This window comes from Microtus pennsylvanicus, chromosome 1 (genome assembly GCF_037038515.1).
Source record: "Microtus pennsylvanicus isolate mMicPen1 chromosome 1, mMicPen1.hap1, whole genome shotgun sequence".
Taxonomy (NCBI): domain Eukaryota; kingdom Metazoa; phylum Chordata; class Mammalia; order Rodentia; family Cricetidae; genus Microtus; species Microtus pennsylvanicus.
In genome coordinates this window covers 162,361,865-162,388,681 of record NC_134579.1, presented here as the reverse complement: position 1 = coordinate 162,388,681, position 26,817 = coordinate 162,361,865, and the positions used below count along the sequence as shown (strand labels likewise).

General features: G+C 49.6%; 1 protein-coding gene across 1 annotated transcript in view; it reads left to right on the top strand.

Moving 5' to 3' along the window:
* The first annotated feature begins 1,606 nt into the window (after positions 1-1,606).
* The window catches only part of Prep (prolyl endopeptidase), a 111,062-nt gene continuing 85,851 nt past the window's right edge, over positions 1,607-26,817 (top strand). Inside the window, exons 1-2 of the mRNA XM_075944316.1 lie at positions 1,607-1,805; positions 12,372-12,446. Coding sequence (XP_075800431.1) covers positions 1,761-1,805; positions 12,372-12,446 — 120 coding nt within the window. The 5' untranslated portion in view covers positions 1,607-1,760. The remainder of the gene's footprint in view (positions 1,806-12,371; positions 12,447-26,817) is intronic.

Here is a 26,817-nt window from a genome sequence, read left to right as displayed (position 1 = left end):
CTACAGCTTGGAAACCATAAAGGGCGTGCAATCAGGGAGTGCACATTTTCATCAAGGCCCTAGGAGCTGGGCACTCGATTGACTAAAAGGAAAGAAAGTGAGTGATATCTGAGGCTCCTTTCTTCCTTGGGTATTGTGACAGCTAATCTTAGCAGCCTGCCACACCTGGAAAGAAGGAACAACGGAAGAATTGTTTCTATCAGATTAGCCAGTAGGCACGTCTGTGGGGCATTTTCTTGACTGTTATTAGATGTAGGAGGGCCTAGCCCTTTGTGGGAAGTACCATCCCTGAGCAGGTAGGCTTGTGCTCACAAAGGTAGGTTGCCAAGTGAGTCAGCTTGTAACCTCTAAGCAAAAATAAACCCTTTCCTCCCCGCATTGATTTTGGTCAGTGTTTCATCACAGTAACAGGGACCAAAAACATAGGGCTGCTACTGCAGTTCCGGGGCTATGAGTGGTCAAAGTCAAGCTTCTCCTGCTAAGGGGTGCCCTTGCAAACTACAGGCTGCATCTCTCTTTGCCTTCTGAGGGCAAGGCATCAGAGGGTTAGAAATGAATATTAGCACTAGACCGAATCCTGGTTGTCTCTCTTACACCCTACTATTTGTGAAACTCTGAAGAAAAGAAAGGCCCAGTTTATCTCAACAGTAAAACTGGGACAATAACAGTTTTCATTCCAAAGTTTAATGAGGTAACAACTCTTTGTTGTCTTGGATGAGTGTCCTTGGGATAATCTTTTAGAAGCACTCACAGAAGGCAGGAGCTGTAGTCCCTCCTGGCTGGGTTCAGCAGTGCTAGCTTACAGAGTGAGTCTTGACTGCTGAAATCACCAGAGCCAGGTCTCCCACAAGGCAGGCTTTTTCTGATGGCCCTTTCCTCCCCAGGACTGGTAAGAAGGCGTGTGCCCATACTATGAGGACCGGGGCTAAAAGGCCTCTTCTGGATAGTCTACAAATCGAGGCCCGAACACAAACCATCGTTAGTCCAGGGGTAAAGAAGTGCAGTTATTAAATTTTCATGGGTCAGGCTGGTATCTTGCCTCTTTCCAGCACAGGAACATTGGTGCTCAGAATACAAAACCCGGGTCAGAAGGGAGGAGCCAGGCAGGGTAAGCAGGGGACCCAAAATAACCAGCAGCCTTCCCACCTCGTTCCCTGTCCGTCAGTAAATCTCCAACACCGGCACATCCATCGTCCTGACAGCACCTCCAAAGGACCTCCGCAGCCTGGCGGCCGGGCTCCCCGTGCCCATCAAGGGCTGGGGTGGAGGAAGGTGTGCTGCCTTCACCTTGAAGCGTACCGTCCTCCAAGTCCGGAGTGGCAGGCGAGGGAAAGGAGGCCAGGGCCGGGGAAGAGGCAAAGTTTCCCTTGCCGGCGCGGAGAGAGGCAAGGCGAGGGGCGCGGCTCCGGGAAGCCGGTCGCCGGGCGGCGTGGCGCGCTGGCGTGGGCGTGCTCCTCCGTGCACCCTGGCGGCGCGGGCGCGGGCGCGGCCGGCGAGCCTGCAGAGGGAGCTGTGCGCCCGCTCAGGCGCCCGCGCGGCGACACCTCTCCCTCTTGCCGCCGCTTGGGCCCGCCCGCCGGGGAGGGGCTCCCGGGCTCGCCGACAGCGTCTTCCTGCTTGGCGTACAGCCCCGCCGCCGAGTCCGCCCGTGCGCGCCGGCCGCCAGCTGCCCGCCCGCCCGCTCTCTCGCCCGCCGCCCTCCGCCGCAGTCCGCGCCCAGCCTCGCCCGCAGCGCCCGCAGCCCGCGCCCGGCCCCGGCCATGCTGTCCTTCCAGTACCCCGACGTGTACCGGGACGAGACCTCCGTGAGTACCCCGTTCGCCCCGCGCCGCGCCCCCGGGCCCGCGCCGCCCGCAGCTTGGCTCCCGCAGCCCCGCGTCCCTGCACCCCGCACCGCTTCCCGGCCTTTGTTTGCCGAGCCGGCTGGGGTCGCGGGGCTCCTCCCAGCGCGGGACCGGGCGGGTGGCCTTGGCCCACGTGCCCGAGCGAGCCTGTGGTCAGCGCCGCCCGGCCCCTAGGGCAGACCGGCAAGCATGGGCGCCTGGTGCTCCTGGGGACACAGAATGTACCCCTGTGTCTCTAGGAGGGCAAGCCTTCTGGCTTAAATATGGTGGTAGGAGAAAGTGGATGCTGGTGTGCGCGCGTGGGAAATGATGTAAGATTTTAAAACAAAAGCAAACTTTGAGAACTTGGGATTTGCCAGTCCTTAGAATTGAAGCTCATTCATTCCGGTTTAAGGATGCCCAGCCCGGAGTCGGGTGTTGGGCGTTGGTTGCTGGGGTGCAAGTGAGGAGACAGAGTGGTGGGGAAGGAGCAGGGGCTAGGCTACAGTATGCTGAGACCATCCAAGTTTGCTTAAGGAAGGAAGTTAGGTCAGGGAAGGCCTTTGGCAGAGTAAGTTTTGCCCCAAGAATAACTGTTTACCTAAGCTGCAGGTGAACTTCAGACACAGTGAAATTCACAATTCTGGGCAAACACGTGTGTGTGTGTGTGTGTGTGTGTGTGTGTGTGTGTGTGTGTGTGTGTGTGCCTGTGTATAAAAATTTGGCATTGAAGAGGTAGATTAAGTCCAACAAATATTATGGCTGTGATTCCTGCACTCACAGGCCAATTTGTCAGGTTACTTAAAATAGAAATATAGTAGAAATATTTTTGTATAATACAGTTGCCTTTTTTTTCTGTTTACTTTCATCCGGTTTATGCCAGAAAGTGTACTCTGAAGCACACTGAGGTAAAGGCTTGAATGTGGGACCGTCTTGTTTTCAAGTGAACTTCAAATATCTGCTGCAATGTTTCCCTCACCAGTGACCATCTGGTAACCATGTTTCTCGCCTGTTCAGCTGCTTGCTTATTGAATTTGTCTTAACCATTCCCGAAACCCCCTTCCTACAGGGGAAGGCTGCTTCTGTTGCCTATAGGAGTAAAGTAATCCTGGTGGGATGAGGAAGGGGCCGGTTAGCTCCCAGAAAACCTGTATGCTGTTCTGGGGGTGTCCCTCACTATCTGGGCAAAGCACACAGCTGTCACAGGTCTCCTTTCTCCTACATGGACTGTTAGGGCTGACATGGGACTTCACTTGCTCATGGATGGAAGACTTGCCATTCAGATAACCTAGCTCTGCAGTGGGTCACATGGAAGATGGGGAATTGTCTTGACTCAGAATCTTGACTCTTGGTTTTCAGATGTGTGTATATATGTACGTGTGTACATATATACATATACACACATATAATATATTATCAATAATATGAATTATATGTATATATAACCACTACCATTTTGTGGTATTACTAAATACAGTCTTAGTGGTTTTTGGTTTTTTGTTTTGTTTTTTTGAACCTTGGGATGGGTTGAGGATGGTTCTTGCTTAATGCTTCTCTACTTTAATCTGTACTAATCTTGTAGTTTAATAATTCCTAAAGGGTCAAATAGGGATTTTGTGAAGTTTTCTAAAGGTTTTCACACAACTGTAAAGAGGGTATTTAGAATTTGATACACTCTAGTTCCTTCTCACTAAAGATCTCATGGTACCCCTAAGCCTGTGGCCTTGGTGAAGAAGTAGGAGCCAGGTGCAGCCTGTGGCTTTCGTGGAGTTGTTGTGTTGGCCTGATGACCTACATGGGAGGTGTTTTCCTGCTGCAGGAGGTGTCTAGTACCAACTCCCAGGTGGGACTTCATGCATTTGCTCCATTGTCGCTTTTGGAAGGGGGGGTTGGTCCCTGAAACTTAACGCTGGAAATTTCTGTAGTTCTTTCTCTCCCTTGAGCATTTTCAGCCCTGCTAATCAGTTTCCCGTAAATGAGTAGCTGGCGTGAAGCCCGTGTGTGGACCTGTGTCTTCATGAGCAGAGATGTGAAAGTGTGGCCCTTCTCATGTAATGCCGTTGACTCTTCTACATCACTGTTTCTCATTTAACAGGTCAGGAAATTTAGGCTTGCTACAGGACACACAAGCCCTCATGGAAGGGTACTGGGTGAGAGGAGAACACAGAAAAGGGTGGGGCGAATTTCTATTAGAAGGAGGAAATAATTTCCTAATTGAGTCTGAGAGTTGACTGGCTAAGGGAGAAAGGACATTCTTGAACCTGAGATTAAAATGGAGCCATAGTTGTGTAATTCTGAACAGCCATGATGTTGCTTTTACTTGTAGGGCAACAGGAAAACCCTCATGCCCACACCACTTGTGGAAAGACAGGTTCAGAGGCAGCTGGATAGAGAAGCAGCCCAGTGTGGTATGGAACAGCTTTAGCAGTGTAGGGTCTTCTCCAGGCTCTCACAGCCCCTTGGGGAGGTGAAGGATGGCTTCCAGAATTAAATCGTGATGAACTGGATGTATGTAACTTCTGTTCAAGGGGTGTGGCTGTGAGATCACTCTGTGGTGCATAGTCTTATTAAGGGGGAGGGGGGGACAATGAAGAGGGCATTGTGGACTGTGGCTCCTGGGGTTCGACAGTGGGAGCCACCTGGAGAATAGTTTCTTGTCTTGGTTAATGTCTGTGTGATAACCAACATCGGAAGGTGGTGTTGGATCTGGGAAGATACAGGTGCTGACTTCATCTCGAGGGTGATTTGGGAAGCACTCTGGCGTGTGATGCTCTGGGTCCAGCCATGTACTTTCTGGGCTACGCCTGATCAATCAGGCTTAGTAGTTAAGTACACAACGAAATGTTAGGTCCACAGGCTTAGGCGGTAGCCACAGAAAGGCTGCACCCTACTTGTTAGCCCTCAGACCCTGGTTGCTTTAGCTCTCTCTGGCTTTAGTTTCCTCACCTCCCAGCCAGGTTTGGTTGAACTAGTGTGGAAGAAATCTGTAGAGTATTATCAGAGTATTATGAACTCACAGTCTCCTGTCTGTACAGAGTAAACCATTTGACCTCTGTTCTTACTAACCTCTCTGAATTGTGTTTTGCAATCTGTAACCTGGAAATATCAACAACTTTTTTTGCTGTTTTTTTTGTTGTTGTTTGTTTGTTTTCTTTTTTTTTGTTTGTTTGTTTTCTGAGGTAGGATTTTTCTGTAAGTCCTAGCTGTCCTTGAACTAGCTCTTATAGACCAGGCTGGCCTTGAACTCGTAGAGATCCACCTGCCTCTGCCTCCCAAGTGCTGGGATTAAAGGCGTGTGCCACTACCGCCCAGCAGCAACTTTTTGAAGTAAATTTGCCCAGTTTTACATAGCAAAGTGGTGAATGGTCGGTAAATGCTCAATAAATAAACACTTTCTCCTAGGTGTGGAACTGCTATCATTTCTTAACTTTTGTACTTTCTTATGAAAAGTTAATTTGGCACTTTCAGACTGGTCTGTACTGAGGGCTGGCTGGCTGGTCACAGCCCTGCCCCTGAATGTGCATGGCTGTAGGCGGGCTGCTCAGTCCTGTGCTGCCCAGAGCCCCTCAGAGGACTCTCAAACTCTGATTTCTGTGTTGACAACAGAGAGAAAGTTTTTACTATCAACCTATTATATAGCCACTCAAGGTGCCACGTGGGAAAGATTGGTAGATGAGAAGATCTTAAAATGCTTTCACTGAGTGGCAGTCAGCCAGAATTGAGAGTGATAAAGGTGAAAAGTCGGTTTTATGTAGACCCTTGCTTGGGGAGCGGGTTTAATCTGTTTCTAGGTCTCTTGCTCTGGTCTGTCGGTTGTATAACAACTCCTTCCAGACCTTCCTGCTCACCCAGCCTCTTGTGTGCATCCTCCAGTTCTTTCAGGCGGCTCCAGATAGGGAGAAATGCAGACAGCCAGGGCTCTGGGCAGGAGACCCTGAGTATGGAGGAGCACTAGAAAGGTCATTCAGGTGCCCTTTCAGGAGAGTTTGCATTCCTTGGGGAATAGCCCTGGCCTTCTGGCACTGTGGCATAAAGCAAGGAGACAAGTTACGAATTCATCGTGAGAGAGGTCACCCAATGCCAGAAGTCTTACCCAGGGTTAGGGTCACCCACAGACCAGACTGGAGAAGCTGACAGTGGTAGGTTTTAGTTCATTGGATTCATCTTGACCCTGAGGTGGAGAGATTACGTAATGCATTTTACTTTGGGTTGTGTCTTCAGGCATGCTCACGTGGAGGTGATGGGGAGCAAGCTTGTGTCTTCCAGTCCCCTTCTCTGGTCCTTGGGGTTGGCCAGGCCTTGGACTTTGTGCTGTCAGAAGTTCCAGAGGCTCCCTCCCACAAGGCTCCGAAAACATGCAGCAGTTTCATTTCTTCAGGTGTCCAAGTGATGGTGGCATTTGTGCAGTGTGTGTGTGGTGGCATTTGTGCCGTGTGTGTGTGTGGTGGCATTTGTGCCGTGTGTGTGTGTGGTGGCATTTGTGCTGTGTGTGTGTGGTGGCATTTGTGCAGTGTGTGTGTGGTGGCATTTGTGCCGTGTTGTGTGGTGGCATTTGTGCAGTGTGTGTGTGGTGGCATTTGTGCTGTGAGTGTGTGGTGGCATTTGTGCCGTGTGTGTGTGTGGTGGCATTTGTGCCGTGTGTGTGTGTGGTGGCATTTGTGCCGTGTTGTGTGGTGGCATTTGTGCTGTGTGTGTGTGGTGGCATTTGTGCAGTGTGTGTGTGGTGGCATTTGTGCCGTGTTGTGTGGTGGCATTTGTGCAGTGTGTGTGTGGTGGCATTTGTGCTGTGAGTGTGTGGTGGCATTTGTGCCGTGTGTGTGTGTGGTGGCATTTGTGCCGTGTGTGTGTGTGGTGGCATTTGTGCAGTGTGTGTGTGGTGGCATTTGTGCTGTGAGTGTGTGGTGACATTTGTGCAGTGTGTGTGTGGTGGCATTTGTGCTGTGTGTGTATGGTGGCATTTGTGCAGTGAGTGTGTGGTGGCATTTGTGCTGTGTGTGTGTATGGTGGCATTTGTGCAGTGTGTGTGGTGGCATTTGTGCTGTGTGTGTGTGTGGTGGCATTTGTGCAGTGAGTGTGTGGTGGCATTTGTGCTGTGTGTGTGTGTGGTGGCATTTGTGCTGTGTGTGTATGGTGGCATTTGTGCAGTGAGTGTGTGGTGGCATTTGTGCCGTGTGTGTGTGTGGTGGCATTTGTGCTGTGAGAGTGTGGTGGCATTTGTGCTGTGTGTGTGTGTGGTGGCATTTGTGCTGTGAGTGTGTGGTGGCATTTGTGCTGTGTGTGTGTGTGGTGGCATTTGTGCTGTGTGTGTGTGGTGGCATTTGTGCTGTGTGTGTGTGTGGTGGCATTTGTGCAGTGTGTGTGTGGTGGCATTTGTGCTGTGTGTGTGTGGTGGCATTTGTGCTGTGAGTGTGTGGTGGCATTTGTGCTGTGTGTGTGTGGTGGCATTTGTGCAGTGAGTGTGTGGTGGCATTTGTGCCGTGTGTGTGTGTGGTGGCATTTGTGCTGTGAGAGTGTGGTGGCATTTGTGCTGTGAGTGTGTGGTGGCATTTGTGCTGTGTGTGTGTGGTGGCATTTGTGCTGTGTGTGTGTGGTGGCATTTGTGCTGTGAGTGTGTGGTGGCATTTGTGCTGTGTGTGTATGGTGGCATTTGTGCAGTGAGTGTGTGGTGGCATTTGTGCCGTGTGTGTGTGTGGTGGCATTTGTGCTGTGAGAGTGTGGTGGCATTTGTGCTGTGTGTGTGTGTGGTGGCATTTGTGCTGTGAGTGTGTGGTGGCATTTGTGCTGTGTGTGTGTGTGGTGGCATTTGTGCTGTGTGTGTGTGGTGGCATTTGTGCTGTGTGTGTGTGTGGTGGCATTTGTGCAGTGTGTGTGTGGTGGCATTTGTGCTGTGTGTGTGTGGTGGCATTTGTGCTGTGTGTGTGTGGTGGCATTTGTGCTGTGTGTGTGTGTGGTGGCATTTGTGCAGTGTGTGTGGTGGCATTTGTGCTGTGTGTGTGTGTGGTGGCATTTGTGCTGTGTGTGTGTGGTGGCATTTGTGCTGTGTGTGTGGTGGCATTTGTGCTGTGTGTGTGTATGGTGGCATTTGTGCAGTGTGTGTGGTGGCATTTGTGCTGTGTGTGTGTATGGTGGCATTTGTGCAGTGTGTGTGGTGGCATTTGTGCTGTGTGTGTGTGTGGTGGCATTTGTGCAGTGAGTGTGTGGTGGCATTTGTGCTGTGTGTGTGTGTGGTGGCATTTGTGCTGTGTGTGTATGGTGGCATTTGCGCAGTGAGTGTGTGGTGGCATTTGTGCCGTGTGTGTGTGTGGTGGCATTTGTGCTGTGAGTGTGTGGTGGCATTTGTGCTGTGTGTGTGTGGTGGCATTTGTGCTGTGTGTGTGTGTGGTGGCATTTGTGCTGTGTGTGTGTGGTGGCATTTGTGCTGTGTGTGTGTGTGGTGGCATTTGTGCTGTGTGTGTGTATGGTGGCATTTGTGCAGTGTGTGTGTGGTGGCATTTGTGCTGTGTGAGTGTGTGGTGGCATTTGTGCTGTGTGTGTGGTGGCATTTGTGCTGTGTGTGTGTGTGGTGGCATTTGTGCTGTGTGTGTGGTGGCATTTGTGCTGTGTGTGTGTGTGGTGGCATTTGTGCAGTGTGTGTGTGGTGGCATTTGTGCTGTGAGTGTGTGGTGGCATTTGTGCTGTGTGTGTGGTGGCATTTGTGCTGTGTGTGTGTGTGGTGGCATTTGTGCTGTGTGTGTGGTGGCATTTGTGCAGTGTGTGTGTGGTGGCATTTGTGCTGTGAGTGTGTGGTGGCATTTGTGCTGTGTGTGTGTGGTGGCATTTGTGCTGTGAGTGTGTGGTGGCATTTGTGCTGTGTGTGTGTGGTGGCATTTGTGCAGTGTGTGTGTGGTGGCATTTGTGCTGTGAGTGTGTGGTGGCATTTGTGCTGTGTGTGTGTGGTGGCATTTGTGCTGTGTGTGTGTGGTGGCATTTGTGCAGTGTGTGTGTGGTGGCATTTGTGCTGTGTGTGTGTGGTGGCATTTGTGCTGTGTGTGTGTGGTGGCATTTGTGCCGTGTGAGTGTGTGGTGGCATTTGTGCCGTGTGTGTGTGTGGTGGCATTTGTGCTGTGTGTGTGTGTGGTGGCATTTGTGCAGTGTGTGTGTGGTGGCATTTGTGCAGTGTGTGTGTGGTGGCATTTGTGCCGTGTGTGTGTGTGGTGGCATTTGTGCCGTGTTGTGTGGTGGCATTTGTGCAGTGTGTGTGTGGTGGCATTTGTGCTGTGAGTGTGTGGTGACATTTGTGCTGTGTGTGTGTGGTGGCATTTGTGCTGTGTGTGGTGGCATTTGTGCCGTGTGTGTGTGGTGGCATTTGTGCTGTGTGTGTGGTGGCATTTGTGCAGTGTGTATGTGTGGTGGCATTTGTGCCGTGTGTGTGTGGTGGCATTTGTGCTGTGTGTGTGGTGGCATTTGTGCTGTGTGTATGTGTGGTGGCATTTGTGCCGTGTGTGTGTGGTGGCATTTGTGCTGTGTGTGTGTGGTGGCATTTGTGCTGTGAGTGTGTGGTGGCATTTGTGCCGTGTGTGTGTGGTGGCATTTGTGCTGTGTGTGTGTGGTGGCATTTGTGCCGTGAGTGTGTGGTGGCATTTGTGCCGTGTGTGTGTGGTGGCATTTGTGCTGTGTGTGTGTGGTGGCATTTGTGCTGTGTGTGTGTGGTGGCATTTGTGCAGTGTGTATGTGTGGTGGCATTTGTGCTGTGTGTGTGTGGTGGCATTTGTGCTGTGTGTGTGTGGTGGCATTTGTGCTGTGTGTGTGTGGTGGCATTTGTGCAGTGTGTGTGGTGGCATTTGTGCAGTGTGTGTGGTGGCATTTGTGCCGTGTGTGTGGTGGCATTTGTGCCGTGTGTGTGGTGGCATTTGTGCAGTGTGTGTGGTGGCATTTGTGCAGTGTGTATGTGTGGTGGCATTTGTGCTGTGAGTGTGTGTGGTGGCATTTGTGCTGTGAGTGTGTGGTGGCATTTGTGCCGTGTGTGTGTGTGGTGGCATTTGTGCCGTGTTGTGTGGTGGCATTTGTGCAGTGTGTGTGTGGTGGCATTTGTGCAGTGTGTATGTGTGGTGGCATTTGTGCTGTGAGTGTGTGTGGTGGCATTTGTGCAGTGTGTGTGTGGTGGCATTTGTGCCGTGTGTGTGTGGTGGCATTTGTGCAGTGTGTGTGTGGTGGCATTTGTGCAGTGTGTGTGTGGTGGCATTTGTGCAGTGTGTATGTGTGGTGGCATTTGTGCTGTGAGTGTGTGTGGTGGCATTTGTGCAGTGTGTGTGTGGTGGCATTTGTGCAGTGTGTGTGTGGTGGCATTTGTGCAGTGTGTGTGTGGTGGCATTTGTGCAGTGTGTGTGGTGGCATTTGTGCAGTGTGTATGTGTGGTGGCATTTGTGCTGTGAGTGTGTGTGGTGGCATTTGTGCTGTGTGTGTGTGGTGGCATTTGTGCAGTGTGTGTGTGGTGGCATTTGTGCTGTGTGTGTGTGGTGGCATTTGTGCAGTGTGTGTGTGGTGGCATTTGTGCAGTGTGTGTGTGGTGGCATTTGTGCAGTGTGTGTGTGGTGGCATTTGTGCAGTGTGTGTGGTGGCATTTGTGCAGTGTGTATGTGTGGTGGCATTTGTGCTGTGAGTGTGTGTGGTGGCATTTGTGCTGTGTGTGTGTGTGGTGGCATTTGTGCTGTGAGTGTGTGTGGTGGCATTTGTGCTGTGTGTGTGTGGTGGCATTTGTGCAGTGTGTGTGTGGTGGCATTTGTGCAGTGTGTATGTGTGGTGGCATTTGTGCTGTGAGTGTGTGTGGTGGCATTTGTGCCGTGTGTGTGTGGTGGCATTTGTGCTGTGTGTGTGTGGTGGCATTTGTGCTGTGTGTGTGTGGTGGCATTTGTGCCGTGTGTGTGGTGGCATTTGTGCAGTGTGTGTGGTGGCATTTGTGCAGTGTGTATGTGTGGTGGCATTTGTGCTGTGAGTGTGTGTGGTGGCATTTGTGCTGTGAGTGTGTGGTGGCATTTGTGCTGTGTGTGTGTGGTGGCATTTGTGCAGTGTGTATGTGTGGTGGCATTTGTGCTGTGAGTGTGTGGTGGCATTTGTGCTGTGTGTGTGTGGTGGCATTTGTGCTGTGTGTATGTGTGGTGGCATTTGTGCTGTGTGTGGTGGCATTTGTGCTGTGAGTGTGTGGTGGCATTTGTGCTGTGTGTGTGTGTGGTGGCATTTGTGCTGTGAGTGTGTGTGGTGGCATTTGTGCTGTGTGTGTGTGGTGGCATTTGTGCTGTGAGTGTGTGGTGGCATTTGTGCTGTGTGTGTGTGGTGGCATTTGTGCTGTGTGTGTGTGGTGGCATTTGTGCTGTGTGTGGTGGCATTTGTGCTGTGAGTGTGTGGTGGCATTTGTGCTGTGTGTGTGTGGTGGCATTTGTGCTGTGTGTGGTGGCATTTGTGCAGTGTGTGTGTGGTGGCATTTGTGCCGTGTGTGTGTGTGGTGGCATTTGTGCAGTGTGTGTGTGTGGTGGCATTTGTGCTGTGAGTGTGTGGTGGCATTTGTGCTGTGTATGTGTGGTGGCATTTGTGCCGTGTGTGTGTGTGGTGGCATTTGTGCTGTGTGTGTGGTGGCATTTGTGCAGTGTGTGTGTGGTGGCATTTGTGCCATGTGTGTGGTGGCATTTGTGCCATGTGTGTGGTGGCATTTGTGCTGTGTGTGTGGTGGCATTTGTGCTGTGTGTGTGTGGTGGCATTTGTGCAGTGTGTGTGTGGTGGCATTTGTGCTGTGAGTGTGTGGTGGCATTTGTGCCGTGTGTGTGGTGGCATTTGTGCCGTGTGTGTGTGTGGTGGCATTTGTGCCGTGTGTGTGGTGGCATTTGTGCAGTGTGTGTGTGTGTGTGGTGGCATTTGTGCTGTGAGTGTGTGGTGGCATTTGTGCTGTGAGTGTGTGGTGACATTTGTGCTGTGTATTGGTGATAAAAATGATCACACAACAGTACAAAAGAGGCTGTGGTTTGAGCACATCCCATGGTGTGTAGGCCAGCTTCAGTAGCGGGAAGCAGAACCATGGTATGAATTAGAAACTTGCATTTAGTAGTTCAGACCCAAAATCAAAACTGATCATATGCCCTGTTGGAGGGAGCTGATTTCATTAGCCAAGTTGAGTGTGACTAGGAGCTGACGGATGTGTGTGGTGACTCCTTCCAGATGTGACCGTCTGGTGTGCACCCTGCATTGTGTCTTTCCGTGCTTCACCCCAGCCGCACAGTTTTGAGTTTCTTTAGCCCAGCAGCCGGCCTTTGTTCCCTGTTGTAAAGACGGAGCCCTTTCCTGTTCGGACCTTTCATCTTTCTTTCCTCCCCTGCTAAAACATTCTTTTCATGAAGAGTGGCTTGACACCGTTGAGAAGCTGCCAACTTTGGTTCATGTGGTAATTTGGGCAGACGTGTTGCCAATGAGCCCATTAGTATCATTGTCTGGCCCTTTCCCGTTTCTCCATCGCATGGAGAATATATATTTTTAACTGGTCTTGGGCACTGATTATTCAAGACTTCATTTTGTCTTTTGCAGGTACAGGATTATCATGGACATAAAATTTGTGATCCTTATGCTTGGCTTGAAGACCCAGACAGCGAGCAGACAAAGGTAATTTCGGCTCAAGATCAGCAGCCTTAGTGACCAGCCCTCACATGCTGATGTCTGTAGCTCCTAGAGCTTTCCCTTCCTGTGTCTTCCTGTGTTTCTGCCTTGGAACAGGGTGTGTACCTATGGGTATCCCAACTTTTTGTGAGAGAAAAAAGGAGAAAACACATTCAGTCCTCAGAGAGAATCAATGTTAAGGAAATGTGGCTTGTCCTGACGCTGCTCACCAGTGTATTTGCAGTGAAAATGTGAGAAGGAACGGAAGAAAAAGGTTGTACCAGAGAAAAACATGGCACGAAGGAAAAATGGCCTAGTACATCTTGGGCTGGGGCAAAGAAATAAAAATCCTGCACATTAGACAGACAGGTAGTTTTGATAATCAGTGCTGGCTATAACACAGCAAAGAAAAAAAACTAGATTGTGAATAGGAGAATATCGTTAGGCGTTGCTGAAGTCAGGGCAGAGGGAAAACTCTTAAGAACATAAGATTTCTTTTGTTGATTTGGAGAAACATTTCAAGGGCTCAGCCGAAGTCTCGTTTCTGCTTGAACGCTGTGAGGTGGAGAGTGTTTCTTTGCATTGTGGAATTTGTCAGTTATATATACTAAGTGATTGGGTTTCCTTGGGAGGGACGACTGTGTCTCAAATTCACCTTTATGTTTTCTTTTGTTTTTCGAGGCAGGGTTTCTTTCCTGGTTGTCCTGTAACTCTGTCTATAGACCAGGCTAGCCTTGAATTTAGGGATCCTCCTGTCTGCCTCCAGAGTGCTGGAATTAAAGGTGTGGGATAAAACCACCACAGCTGGCTCTCAAAGTCATCTTAAGTTCCTAACCTCTTTGAGGTGTAGCCACACACTTTGTCCCTGAGGACGTGTTTTATGGGGCTGGGGAAATGGCTTATCAGTAAAGTGCCACGCAAGCCTGCGGACCTGAGTTCAGATCATCCACATGCATAGAAAGCTGGGTATACCCTGAGATCCCAGAGCTGGTGAGGTAGAGTTGCCAGGATCCAGGGGTTTTGCTGGTGAGCCAATCTAACAGGGTCAGTAGACTTCTGGCCTCCATAGGCACTCAACACCCATCTACATATGTAAACACATACACACACACACAGAGAACGCAAAGGAGAACACACAAACATGTACTGTTTCTAATACGCTCATTGCCCTGGTTAGTCTCTACCAACTTGACATATACTAGTTACCTGGGAAAAGGGGACCTCAGCTAGGGAATTGCTTGCATCAGATTGGCCCATGGATAAGTTTGTGGGGGCATTTTTCTTGACTGTTGAGATGGGAGGGTTCAGCCTGCCATGGATGGTACCATCCTTAAATAGGTAGGCCTGGGCTGTACAAGAAAGGTAGGGGAGCAAGTCAGTAATTAGTGTCCTGGATGGTCTCAGCTGCAGTTCCTGCCCCTGCTTCCTGCTGTTATGGTCTGTACAGCCTGCAGGCCAGATAAATCCCCTCCTTCCCCCACTGCCAGCTGGGAAATACTCGCCATTTCACAAAGTTGGGTGTCTTTAGGATTCGAGCACATATGTCCCCCTTACATTTTTTTTCAAATTTTAATTAAAAAGAAAAAAAACATTCACATGGTGCCCAGGTCATTTTTCAGTCCAGTCTGCATATCCTGTATCCGTGTGTCATGGGCCCACGGCACCACGCCATTCAGTAAACTGAATTCAGATTTGCAAATCTGCCTACATTCTCTGGAAAGCGGCAGCTGGTGGAATTGGGCTCTCCCTGCTTCAGCAAGGAGAGAACTGCTGTAGGCTCCCCTAGGGCATATGAGACATGGCAGAGGAGGGATCTCTCTGGCCAGAGTTCATGCCATTTCTGTCTCCTTCCTCCCACCGCACAAAGGGGCTTGCTTGCTCCACTTGGCTGTGCCAGCTTCCGCATCCCATGTGACTGGAGCCACCTTCTCTGTTCACCCTGGTTCTTCCTGCCCTGCATTCCTGAACTCAGCGCTCCTTCACCTTGAGGTTTTCTTTTTTTTTTTTTTTTTTTTTTTTTTTGAGACAGGGTTTCTCTGTGGTTTTGGAGCCTGTCCTGGAACTAGCTCTGTAGACCAGGCTGGTCTCGAACTCTCAGAGATCCGCCTACCTCTGCCTCCCGAGTGCTGGGATTAAAGGCGTGCGCCACCACCGCCCGGCCACCTTGAGGTTTTCCAGTCTGCAATCCACCATTCGTTTCCCAACTCCCCTCAAGAAAGACCAAATTCTCACAGTTGAGGAGTGACCCTGGACTTGAACGTTTCTCCTAAGGGTTTCCGGCACATTGCCCAGAAAACTGTCCCCAGTGAAGTGATGGTTCCTTTGCCTGAGATGTCTGGTCCGACCTGGGTTTCTCCAGCCTCTGATACTGGTTGTCCAAGACTGGCCAGACGCACTTGGGTGTGTTCCTCTGTTTCTAATGACTGGCCCTGTGGATTATAAGCCACTTATTAGTGGGTGCCAAGCTTCCAGTTAATAGATGACATTTTGCTAATTAGTGATGCAGTTCGCCTTTGATGGATGCTAATAACGCATTATTATTTTCATGGTTCAGATTTATTGTATGCTTACTGTGTGTCAGACACTTCCCGGAGAGCTTTGCCTACCCTAGCGTATTTGATTCTTGGACTCTGAAGTAGATCTTTCCTCCCACATTTTATAGTAAAGAAATTGAACTGCTAAGTGCGAATTAAGTAACTAGCCAAGGTCACCTTCTGCTGTATTTCCAGCAACAGAGTAGTTATCAAAGATTAAAATAAAAATAAAAGTGGAAGCCAGGTGATGGTGGCGGCACACACATCTTTAATTCCAGTACGGGAGACAGAGACAGGTGGATCCCTGTGAGTTTGAGGTCAGCCTGTTCCACAGAATGAATTCTAGGACAGCCACGGCTACACAGAGAAGCCCTGTCTCAAGAAACTAAAGATAAAAAAATAAAAATAAATAAATAAATATAAGTTGAAAGATAGAAAGAAAAATCCCTAGTCCGTTGGGTTGGATGAGTCTTGGGGATGATGGTTGAAGGGACATGTCTGTGACTGCCTATCACCCTCCACTCCACGGTTCTGCTCACACGGCAGCTGTGGCTACTCTGCCTGCTCGCTGCTTCACGCACAGCTTCCTTGTTCTTCTAAAAAGGCCTCGAAGGCAGTCCAGTGTCTTACTTGAAATGGAATGAGTTAAACTTTTGTTTTCAGATTAAAAGGAAAACCGGGAAGAGTGTGTTTTCTTTCTTTGGGTGGGACGGTTATAGGAGATGGGACACAGGGTTGTCGTGTGTGTGTGTGTGTGTGTGTGTGTGTGTGTGTGTGTGTGTGCGTGTGTGTCTGTTGTCGGCCGCACTGAACCTACTATTTACTGATGTGGTTAGACTATTTGACCAGCAAGCCCCAAGGACCCTCTGCTCTCTGCCTCCTTAGCCCTGGGATTTGGGATGACAGGGCATGCCACCTCACCCAGCCTTTTATGTGGGAGCTGGGGATTTAAGCTCAGGTCCTCACACTCATGTGTCCAGTACTTTACCAACTGAATTGTCCCCACAGCCCCCCAAACCCGGGTCCCCTGCCTGCTGAGCAGACACTGGGCCCCCTAGCTGCATTCTCAGCCCCTCTGTGCATCTTAGAAAAGCAGCAGGAGCATTTTCCACTCGCCGTCGTCAGCGGTTCCCCAGAGGAGTGTTAGCCACACTTGGTGGCAAGAGGAGAGTTTTTACACAGATTGCACAAAACAGCAGCAAAAGCCGACTTGTCACATTTTCAGTGAAACGAGTCAGAAGCCAGAAATGCTTGAAGCTTTTTTGTACTGGGTCTTGAATTGGTCTGTGATTTAATCTAGTATTTAATGTAGGCTGTCTAACTCTGACTGGGCACTTAGTGGACCTATAACTTGGAAAACTCTCCAACGGGGACAGGGTGACACCTTTCAAGTTGTCACTGCTGAATGCTAAAATGTCACCCATTTTACAGCAGTGCACAGTCTGAGGCAGAGCCTGGGAGGGAGACTTGGCTGGGATTCTAGGGGGCCCCATGTAACCTGCCAACCATGTGCCTTCCTGATCTGAGGGGAGGTGGCCCTGGAGAGGAGACAGGCGCCTATCCTGAGGTTGTAATGCTAACAGGTCAAAGGCTTTTGGGGCCCAGCACGAATCAGCTATGTCTCAGGGATGAGAGAGCCATGGGACCACAGGGAAAGACCACACTATGTAGTGGAGAACTGAAGTCATCACTGCTGCAGCTGAACAGACTTTGCTTCTGAGGGTAAAGGCTTCCATGTTGTCTGATGCTTGTTCGTGTTGTCTGATGCTTGCTTGTGTTACTGTTCAGCGAGTAGTGAAAAAATAAAAGATGCTTTAAAAAAATAGGCTTTCCCATTGTCTTGAAAAGCGTAGTGTTCCATTCCTTTAGCTTCGATTTCTAGGTGTGTCCTGGGAAGCAGTTATATATTGATGTTTGGTTTGCCCTGTTTGCTGGCTCCTGTGACTGCTCTCCCCCTCCCCCTCCCAGGTCCTAAGTCCCTTGGCCTCTGGAGGAAGCTCTGCCATCCTTTGTCCTGCTTTTGTCTGTGAGTGTCCTTGCCCCAGGAGAGGATCTGCTCACTGTTAGAATGGAAGGGTTCTTTCGTGCGCAGGAAAATCTCATTGGTTTATATGAGAATCAGGTAACCAAGGGCGTTTTCAGCATGAAATGCTTGAGTCTCAGAGAGGTTTGCAGTCCTTCAGTTCTTACCTGTGATGTGAAAAATAAATACATAAATTAAGTCAGTCTGTGCTTCCTAGTCTCTGTGCCTGCCCACAAGCAGTTCTCCATGTTCCTGGATGTGCTTCCTTTCCCCTCTGTCACCTGCCCCAGAACAGGCATTGATGAAGACTTCCTGGCTTTGCAGCGCTGCATTAGGGAAAGCAGTGTGCGGTGAGCGGTAGCAGTAGTTGGGGGTTTAGTGTGTCTTCCTCAGCCGGTGACGGAGTGTGGGGCTTGCTGGCCATAGTGGCAGCTGTGGCCCCAGAGCATCCAGTCACAGGAGTGAGAGTCAGCCACCGAGGCTTCATAGTGTATCATGTTGCCAGTGCTGCGCCTTGGTAAGTTGGGCCTAGTAAATGCAGTTCCGACTCACTTTGTTTGAAACTTCCCATAGGTTTATCAGGTAAGTGAAGAGCTTCTGTAAACCACTGTCTCAAAGATCAGTGGTGGCCTGGCTGCCAAGGCCAGCACCTTTCAGAAATCACTATGCCTTATACAGGAGGAGCTCTGTCTCCTGTGTATCTGTAAGGGGACCCTCCTCTTCCTCTGCCCCACCCTTGGGTCTTTAGAATTGGCTTCTCCTGCTTTTGGCATCTTGGGCCCCTGCAGGAGTAGTAAACTTGTGTTTGTTCTACCAGGAGCTGGCAAGAGTCCACAGGGCACCTTTTATTGTCTCTCCCCGGGCCTCCCACCCCCATTGCAATCATTTCTTCTTACTTCCCAGGCTTGGCTTTGTAACCTTCAGGTCTAGATTGAAGTGGCGTCTGTAATCACGTTCCCTTTGTCCTGTGCGTCTTAGGGTATCTTCACCCTTTTAACTGATTTCCTGGAGTTGGTGCCGTGTGGCTGAAGGAGACGGGCACAGAGAAAAGACGCATTTATACCTTTCAAGAGATAACTGCTTAAATTCTGCCTGCCGAGTCAATCTCTGATTTCATCAAAACGCCTGGGGATTGGGCACTTGAGGAGCCAAATGTATAGCCAGCTGCATGTCTCCGATGGCTTTTCCTCTTGAGAGCCACTCCTGGCAAAGAGAGACTAGCAGCTCTATTTCCCTTCTGTTTCTTGAGAGAATTCTTAATAGCACCCAGAAAAAAATCAATACAAAGCATTGTGTGTATAGTTCTCCTTTCTAAACAAAGAAGATGAACTGCCATTTGTTTTAGAGAATGTGTAGGTCAGTGCACCTTCCTTGAGCATCTCGTACCTTCTCTTCCCTGTCTTCTGTTGACCGGGTTCTTTATGGTACCCATTACACCTGCTGGCAAGGGCTGAAAGGTAGGATAGACTGCCTTCCGTCTTGGGGACAAGAAACTTGGAAGTGTCCTACCTTTTTTCATTTCTCCAGTGCCTCTCCTTTCCTTGTCTAGGACATTTAAATAATCCAGTAGTTCCTATGAGATTAATGACCTCTATGGGTAGACCAGCAGAGGACAGATTTCAGGAGAAAAGCACCCACTTTCTCGGGCTCCGTTCCTGCAGCGGCTGCGATCAGTTTTCCATGTGCTTGGTTTGCTTTAGTTTTGCTCTCTAGTGTTAAACCAGGAGCAGCTGTGTATCTTAGTCTGGCCTAGGTCTACATGGAGCAAGAGCTTTCCCTGGTGTGGTCCAGAGCCAGGTGAACAGGCATCCTTCTGACTGCATCATCTCCCCATGCAGGTTGCAGGAAAGCCATGGAGTGGAAGCATGTTCAGAGGACATCCAGGGCTGTGAAGTAGCCATGAGCGCTGGCGGGAGGCAGGCAGAAACTCAGCTGTAGACTCGTCTGGGTTACTGTGTTCTTTGAAGTCCTCATGACAGATGGAGGTGTCTGCTCTGTTCCTCCAGCATAGAGGATGCTTTTCTGTGGTGGAATGGAATGTTTGTTAGATGACCTAGAAATCAGAGGGCACAAGCAGGCCCTGAGTTTTATGTGTACTTCTGGGACCTAAGGAAGCTATTAAGTGTAGCGTTCATTTCCTTTATAAGAACAATGAATGGGCGCTGGGGAGACAGTTCAGGGGCAAAGCGCTTGTTGTACAACCGTGAGGGCTGCTGTGCAGGTCCCCCAAACCCATGTAAAAGTGGAGTGGATGTGGTGGCTTCCCTGTCATTCCAGTGCACGGGAGGAAGAAGCCGGGAAGTCCTGGACAGTGGTTCTCAGGCTTCCTAATGCACGACCCTTTAATACAACTCCTCATGTTGTGGTGACTCCCAACTATAAAACCATTATTTTCGTTGCTGCTTCTTACCTGTAATTTTGCGACTGCTATGAATCGTAACGTAAATATGTGTTTTCTGGTAGTCTTAGGTGACCCTGTGAGGGCGCTGTTGACTCCCACCTTGAGCGCTGCTGCCCTAGAGCACTCTGGTTGACTAGACTAGTTGAATCAGTGAGGTCTGGGTTCAGCCGGAGATCCTGCTACAGTACCTAGAGGCCAGTCAGGAATACACCTGACACCAATCTTTATATATACGTACGCACGTGTATCTGCATGCACAAGTGTGTGAACACATATACATGTGTGAGTGCGCACACTTATAAAAAATAAAATTTTGTTTATTCATGTAGCTGTGGCATTATGACCCCCGTGTGAGAACATGCGCTATGTATGTGAAACTCCATTTAATATACACGGTGAGTAAACCAAGACCCCACAGTATACAGCGTACCGGCCCCCCAGCTTGCTTTCCTAGTCAGCACCTCAGTTTGACTTTAAAGACTTTTCATCTCCTCCGCAAACTTAGCCAGATTTCCCTTTTATTTGAGTTTAGATATTTTTTACAAAAAAGAAGAAAAAGATACGTTCTTTGTCTTGATTGCCACCCTACTTGAAAACTTGATTTCAGTGTCTTCTTAAGTGTGATGATTAAGCTGGGCCAGCGGTCACCTCAAAGCTGTTTGGTGTCTCCCTTCTAATTGGTACATTGCGAACCCCACTGGCAAAGTGGGCCTGTGAAAAGCACTTCTACCCACTCATTAATGTCAGGACCTGGATGGAGAATTACACTGTGTGCCACTTTATCAAACGGAGACAGAACAGGCTCTCAGTAAACACACGGCCACATGTTACTGCAGCCTCCAGGACTTCTGTCGCAAATGGCTCATTACCTCCTGTGGGAGTGTGTAGCCAGGGTCCGTTTGTAAACATACTTTACCTAAACCCACACTTGAGATTGCGTATTTCGGGTACAAATTCCTTTTGATCTCTCGCTGGCGAAACTGTCAAAGGTATGAGGAAGTTGCTGGTGCCCAGCGATTCCTTCCCTGTTGGTTCGCTTTCTTCCTGTCTGCCTCTGTCCCAGGGCTTTTGAGTTATTTAATTTTATTATTAACGCTTGTGTGTATGTGTGTTTTGGGTGTCAAGCTCAGGTCCTCAGGATTGTGTGTGCCAGCTCACTGGCCTTGTACTAGCGTTTTTATGTAAGCAGTAGAAACCGATTCTGGACAAGTTAGGCAAGTGAGGAATTCCCAGCCAGGATTTGAGGGCGGTTGCAGGGATGGGCTGAGGGCCGCACTCGGAGCAGGCAGGCTTCCGTGTAGGAACTCACTGTACAGTCACCCCTACTAAGGCTGTCTGCAGTGATGGAGCCCTCTGCCCCTTGTTCCAGTAACTGTACCCCCCCCCCGGGGGGGGGTTGTCAGTCAACCTCCACACAAGTGCTTGCTCTTGGCTCTCCTGTGGGAGGAGAAAAGGTGCGGTGGGAACCGAGGAAGGGAAGTAGATGGCCGCCGCCCCGAGTCTCATTCTGTCATCTTTCTTCCCCTGTTCCTCACCTTCCCTGTCCCTGTCCTCAGCCCCTGTACCAAGGCTGTGGTGTGCAGTGTGCCGTTGTGAGGTGCCCGGGGTGATGTGGACTAGAGGGATGCCTTGGAGCTCTTAGAGGCCAGTGCTGAGGGGACCTTGAGTGGCAGCTCGCACTTCAGTCCCGTTTGGTTACCATCCGAGCAGACTCCTTGGTAGCAAAGCCGACCCCAAGGCACTGGAAAGATGTGTAAAGACACTGGCGTGGAGCATTTATGTTTTCCCCGTGGTCTGTGGTTCTTCTCTGAGATGCTGGCATCAGGTGACAACTGTGGCTAGAAGTGCCGCTCACTGGTTATGTGTGCGTAACGTGCAGGTCCCACCGCTCACTGGTTATGTGTGCACAACATGGAGGTCCCACCGCTCACTGGTTATGTGTGCACAACATGGAGGTCCCACCGCTCACTGGTTATGTGTGCGTAACGTGCAGGTCCCAGTCACTCCAGCCCCAGACAAAGAACTGAAAGGTCTCATGCAAAGGGAACTGCCTCTCAACCTCTTGTTTCCCCCGCCCACACACACATTTACATTTAGTTGCTCTTAGTCCATTTGCGGTGGACGATACTGGAGGTACCAGTGGAAGGCACGGACGCTCCTCTTCTGGAGCGCCCTGCTGTGGTGGAAATCTCAGTTCCCATCCTTAGTTTTTAAGACCTAGGAAGCCCGGGAATACTGACTCCGAGGAGGCTAAGACAATGATTAGAGCATTAGGTTTATGTAATGGCCGCCTTAGGTTTATGTAGGGCCCACCTGCCAGGCCCTGCTGCTCCACTCTCTCTCTTATATATAGCATCTTTGTAAATCCCAGCATGTGTAGGAGTGTGTGTGTGGGGGGGGGGGAGGCCTAGTTTTTCTCACTGGGGAAGCCCAGGTATCAAAACACTTGGACTTCTGTGTAACGTGAGTATTTGGATCTGGGCTCTTAAGTCACCGCGAATCTTGGGCACTCAGCTGTGCCTGCAAACGCTCCCCTCTCTCCTTGTTTTCACCCATGCCCACTGTAGGCTGGTTGTGCATCTAGATGCTTATCAGCTTCTTACTTGGTCTTCCTTTCCAGATTTTTCTTTCTACCCTATGGTGTCTAGCAACTCCTAGAACCCTTACAGACCTTGGGATCTGATTATCCGAGTGGTTATATGTAGCCATTAAATGAACAACTTTAGAGGTGAAAACGGTGATGAATTCTAGCTCCACAATTTGAGGGGTCGTGTGGTCATATTTTTACTCTTTTCTCCCTCCGTGTAATTTGAAGAAAACCACCTCACGTAGTTGTGAAAATTAAATGATTAAATGGGCCGGAGCCTATCATCAGAGTGGCAGGCACTTAGCAAGTGCTCGTCCCCGCACTCCCGGTGGGCAGTTTACAGAGCATGGGAGTTACCCGCTTCTTGGGGATTTGAAGACCTCCTCCGTAGAGCTGTGGGACAACTCCGTATGTTATGATTAACTTTTGAGCCTTCCCGAAGTTTTCCACCACTCTGTTCGGGACTTCTGTTGGATCCGTTTTAACCACCGGTATTTCTCAGGGACCGTCCATTTTACCAAGGCGTTTTAGTTTGCTAGTGTGAGGTTGGGCGCTGTGCTCCGCCATCTCCCCATGGGGTTGTTTCTGTGTCCCTTCTGAACTCTGTCTCCTCACTCCCCTTTAGTTTGACTAGAGCTGAGGCTGAATGTACTTTTTCTTTTAAGCAAAAAAGTTCTTTGACTTACAAATTTTGGCTTTTAAAATTTTTACTCATAAGTGTCTTAGTTACTTTTTCTTTTTAAAATATGAATGCTTGGGGCTAGAGAGATGGCTCAGAGGTTAAGAGCAGTGGCTATTCCAGAGGTCCTGAGTTCAATTCTCAGGAACCACATGGTGGAGCACAACCATCTCTAATGAGATCTGGTGCCCTCTTCTGGCCTGCAGTATTCTACATGCAGGTAGAATACTGTATACATAATAAATAAATAATGTGTCCCAGGCTCTCTTAATAAAAATGAATGCTTAGTTTAGTTTTCCTCAATGATAAGTTCTTTGTTGTAGACATTTTTTTTAGGCTTCTCAGTCGGCCCTGGAACAAGCTCCTGTCAGCCTCTCCTGGTTCTGGGTGACCGCTCTCACCTTGTTCAGCAAACTGTGGGCTCCTAGAACTGTCAGGCCTTGTGATTAGCATGGCTGAACCCCAAGGAAAGCAGCTTGTAGCAGAGTTTTGCTTCGTGGAGCCCAGGGTATGTGTGTTTTCAGGTTCGGTCTGATCTGGAAGTGCTTGTGGTGTTTTCTGGAACCGGGCTCTGTTCATTAGGTCATTTCTTGCTTCCTAGCTGGCTGCTGTGGTGGTAGGGACAGAAGGTCTTGTTCTTTGTGTTTCACAGTCCTTACAGCCTGCTGCCTCCTAAGATGAAGTGATCTGTCTCCCAGTGTTTACCTCCCATCTATTTAGACAAGAATTGCTGGAAAACTGCCATTCAGATGAACTGGGTGTACTTATAGAGAACTGCAGAGAGATAGCACAGACTGGAGCCAGCATGGAATTGGAGTGCTGCTCCAGCTGAGGTGCCGCCAGCACTGGGACCCTGGATCCTGAGTAAGAGCAGGTGCAGACGATAAGGCCTCGTGGGGCACGAGCTGACTTTAGAGTCTAAGACTGAGGGCAGAACTGTTGGTTGCTTTCCATCCTGGCGTTCTGCGGGAGTACAGGGCACCTCCCTGAATCAGGTGCTCGTCATTAGCACCGTGAGCTAGATCTCTGCTCTCAGTGCTCAGCATATCCAGTGCACTCAGTCCCAAGCCCTTGCCCTATGCAGCTCTAATAAAATCCTGTGGACTAGAGCAAGTGGCCTCTGCCAGTGCCTGTGAGAGTCATGCAGGTGAACCTTACCCCAGCTGCAGCCTCTCCCTTGAGGATTCTGCACTGGCCTGGGATTTGAGGAGTAGATACTCTGGTTGGCCAGCAGGGGTCAGACTTTCTTTCCTAAAGGTACCTAGAAGAATCACTTGCTGGGCACACTTTATGATCTTTACCTTCCAATAGTCAGTCAGTCTTTCTCTGTCTGTCTGTCTGTCTGTCTGTCTGTCTGTCTGTCCGTCCGTCCCCCTCTCTCTCTCTCTCTCTCTCTCTCTCTCTCTCTCTCTCTCTCTCTCTCTCTCTCTCTCACACACACACACACACACACACACACACTTTCTGGCCAGTTCTCTAATTTATAATTGTTTGTGTGTGTGTGTGTGAGAGAGAGAGACAGAGACACACAGAGAGAGACACAGAGAGAAAGAACAGATAACGTTTCCATGTAAGATAGTACACATGAAGTTGTCACATGTGTCCACCTCATTTTTGAGACAACTCTTGCTCAGTCTGCAGCTCCCCAGTTCACCTAGACAGGCTGACTGGAGCCAAGCTGAGTGAGTGGGTCCCAGCCCATGTTCTCCAGTCTGCACAAATCACTTCACTGAGCCGTATCTCCTGCTCCATGTCTTGTGTTTATTTTCCAAATATACTTACTGTGTGTTGGTTTTGCTTATTGATTATTCAGGAGAGGATGTGTCTTCTGTTTTAATTTTTCTGCTGTTTTTTTTATTTTTTGTGTTTTGAGACAGGGTTTCTCTGCAGCTTTGGAGCCTGTCCTGGAACTAGCTCTTGTAGACCAGGCTGGCCCCAACTCACAGAGGCCTCGCGAGTGTTGGGATGTTTCGATTTTTTAATAATTGGGTATTTAGGATTGAGTTTTAAATTTCTTTACCAGACTTTTGGTCAGTAAAGCCTCAGACCCAAATGAGATGGCAATTTTAGCTTTGACTAGGTGATGAATGGTGCTTGACTCTCTGGTCAAACGAGGGTTTCTCCTTCCTGTCCCCTTGGTTGACAGTAACTAACAAGTGAGAAAACAAGCGGAGTCAGGGGTAAGCAGAACCCTGCAGGGAGACGAGCTGGGCTTTTGAGGGGCCCATGTGGCCTGCTGACCATGAGCCCCTTCAGGTCCTGGGTCTCTTGGCCTTGCGTGCAAGCTCTGCCGTCCCTGGGCTGCTTTTGTCTGTGAGTGCCCTGCTTTGGAAGGAGGAGGAACTGCTGGGCTCTGCCAGAGTAGAAGGGATCCACATGTGTGTCCTCACTGGCTTTCCAGACACTCAGCTCTGCACTCTGGCTGGATGTGGTTTCCTGCCAGGCCTTGCTGGACACCAGCCACTTCCTCCAGAAGCTGGTTTACTCGCTAATTATGATAATCACTGGGCATCTGCGGGGGCCGAGTCCAAGGCCTTCCACGAACACCAGACCCTTCAAATGCTCAGTTTCCCAGGGTAAATGGTTTGTGACTGCACTTTCCCTGTGCACTGCAGCCAACCCCGGATCACCGGCAAGACCTCGTGCAGACCTTCGTAAATATCTGAGGGATTGGTTAAGGAGTATTGATGAGGGGAGGGGGAAGCCTGTATGTGTCTAGTAAGATGTAGTTGTTTTTCCCAGATTCTTTGATTCCTGATGCATGAGTCTGAGGGGGGTGTGGAGGGCTGATAGTTTGTGGAGTAGGAATTACTCCGGTCTGTGGCATGTAGACACACTGTCCTTACTTGATGGTGGCATTTGAAAAGGCAGGATTGTGGAGGGCCTGTCCCCAGAATCCCTGGTCACTCGACGGCCTGCAGGCCACATCCTGCCCTGGAGGTGGCTTCTCCTTCCCTTGCTCTTCTGTAGCTTGTGTCCTGTCCTGTCCCTGATTCATCTCTCTGCTGGGCACCATGCTATGTGGAGACGTTTAGTTACTGGGTCACGGTGGGCATCATGTTTATTCATTTATGCAAGAATTGTGGAAAGGGTGTCTTCTTTTAGTGAACCACATTTTTGGTTTATACCTCATCTTAGAAAGGCAAAGTAAGAATGCGTGTATTCGTATAAGCCAATCAGTAGTGGATGTACATCCCTCCTCCTTAAGTGTGTACGTGTTTTTGTTGACAGGTTAAAAGTCACTTGTTTGCTCTTTTCAACCTGGTCTCATGCATTTAGAGGTTGCAAATGTCTCAATCAAGCTGTGCAGCGTATTACCTTACATACCGCTGCTCTGGTGGAAACAGTCTCCTCTAGCCAGTTTTCAGGTGTGCAGCGCTGTCGTCAACTCTGGTCACCGGGATACACCAGATTTGTTGAGCCTTCTCCTCCTAACTGAACCTTTGTGTCCTTTGACCAACATCTCCTCAGTGACACCCACTGTCCACCACCCTGACCTCTGACCCCCGATAGCCTCCATTTTACTCCTCCCACTGAAGGTGGCTTCTTTTGATTCCGTGTCTAGTGAGCTAGTGATGAGATTGTGTCCGTGGCTCTTACCATCAGTCTTGATTATTTTGTTTATGAAAAAGTACAGTGTGTCAGGGATAACCTGAACTGTCGGGTCACAGATAGGTTGTAGAGTCTTCAGCTCCCAAACACAGACACGCTTATCTAGGTAGCCTTGCTCTTACATTCTAGCTGTGTTAAGAATGCACTTCACAAGCTCTACCTCAGATGAGGGCCTGCCTGCCTGCTGAGTAAATGTAGTCACAGTGTGCCGCAGATCTAACTCCCCTCTCCCCTTCTGTCACCCATCTCTTCCATGAGGTCTTACTTCGTAGCCCAGGCCAACCTGGAATTCATGACTTATCTGCCTCTGCTTCCCCAGGTACTGGCATTACAGGTGTGGGCACTGCTCATAGCCTGGGCTTCATTGTAAATATAATAACAAAGCAAGTAAGGTGAGGAGAGTTTGTTGCTTTGAATAAACAAATATATTCATCTGCGGATAAGAAAAAAAGCCTTGTTTTTACCCCCTTCAGAGACTCCCGGAAAATGCTATGGTAAGGGGCTGTGTCCCAGTGACAACCTCCTTCATAGACCCACGAAC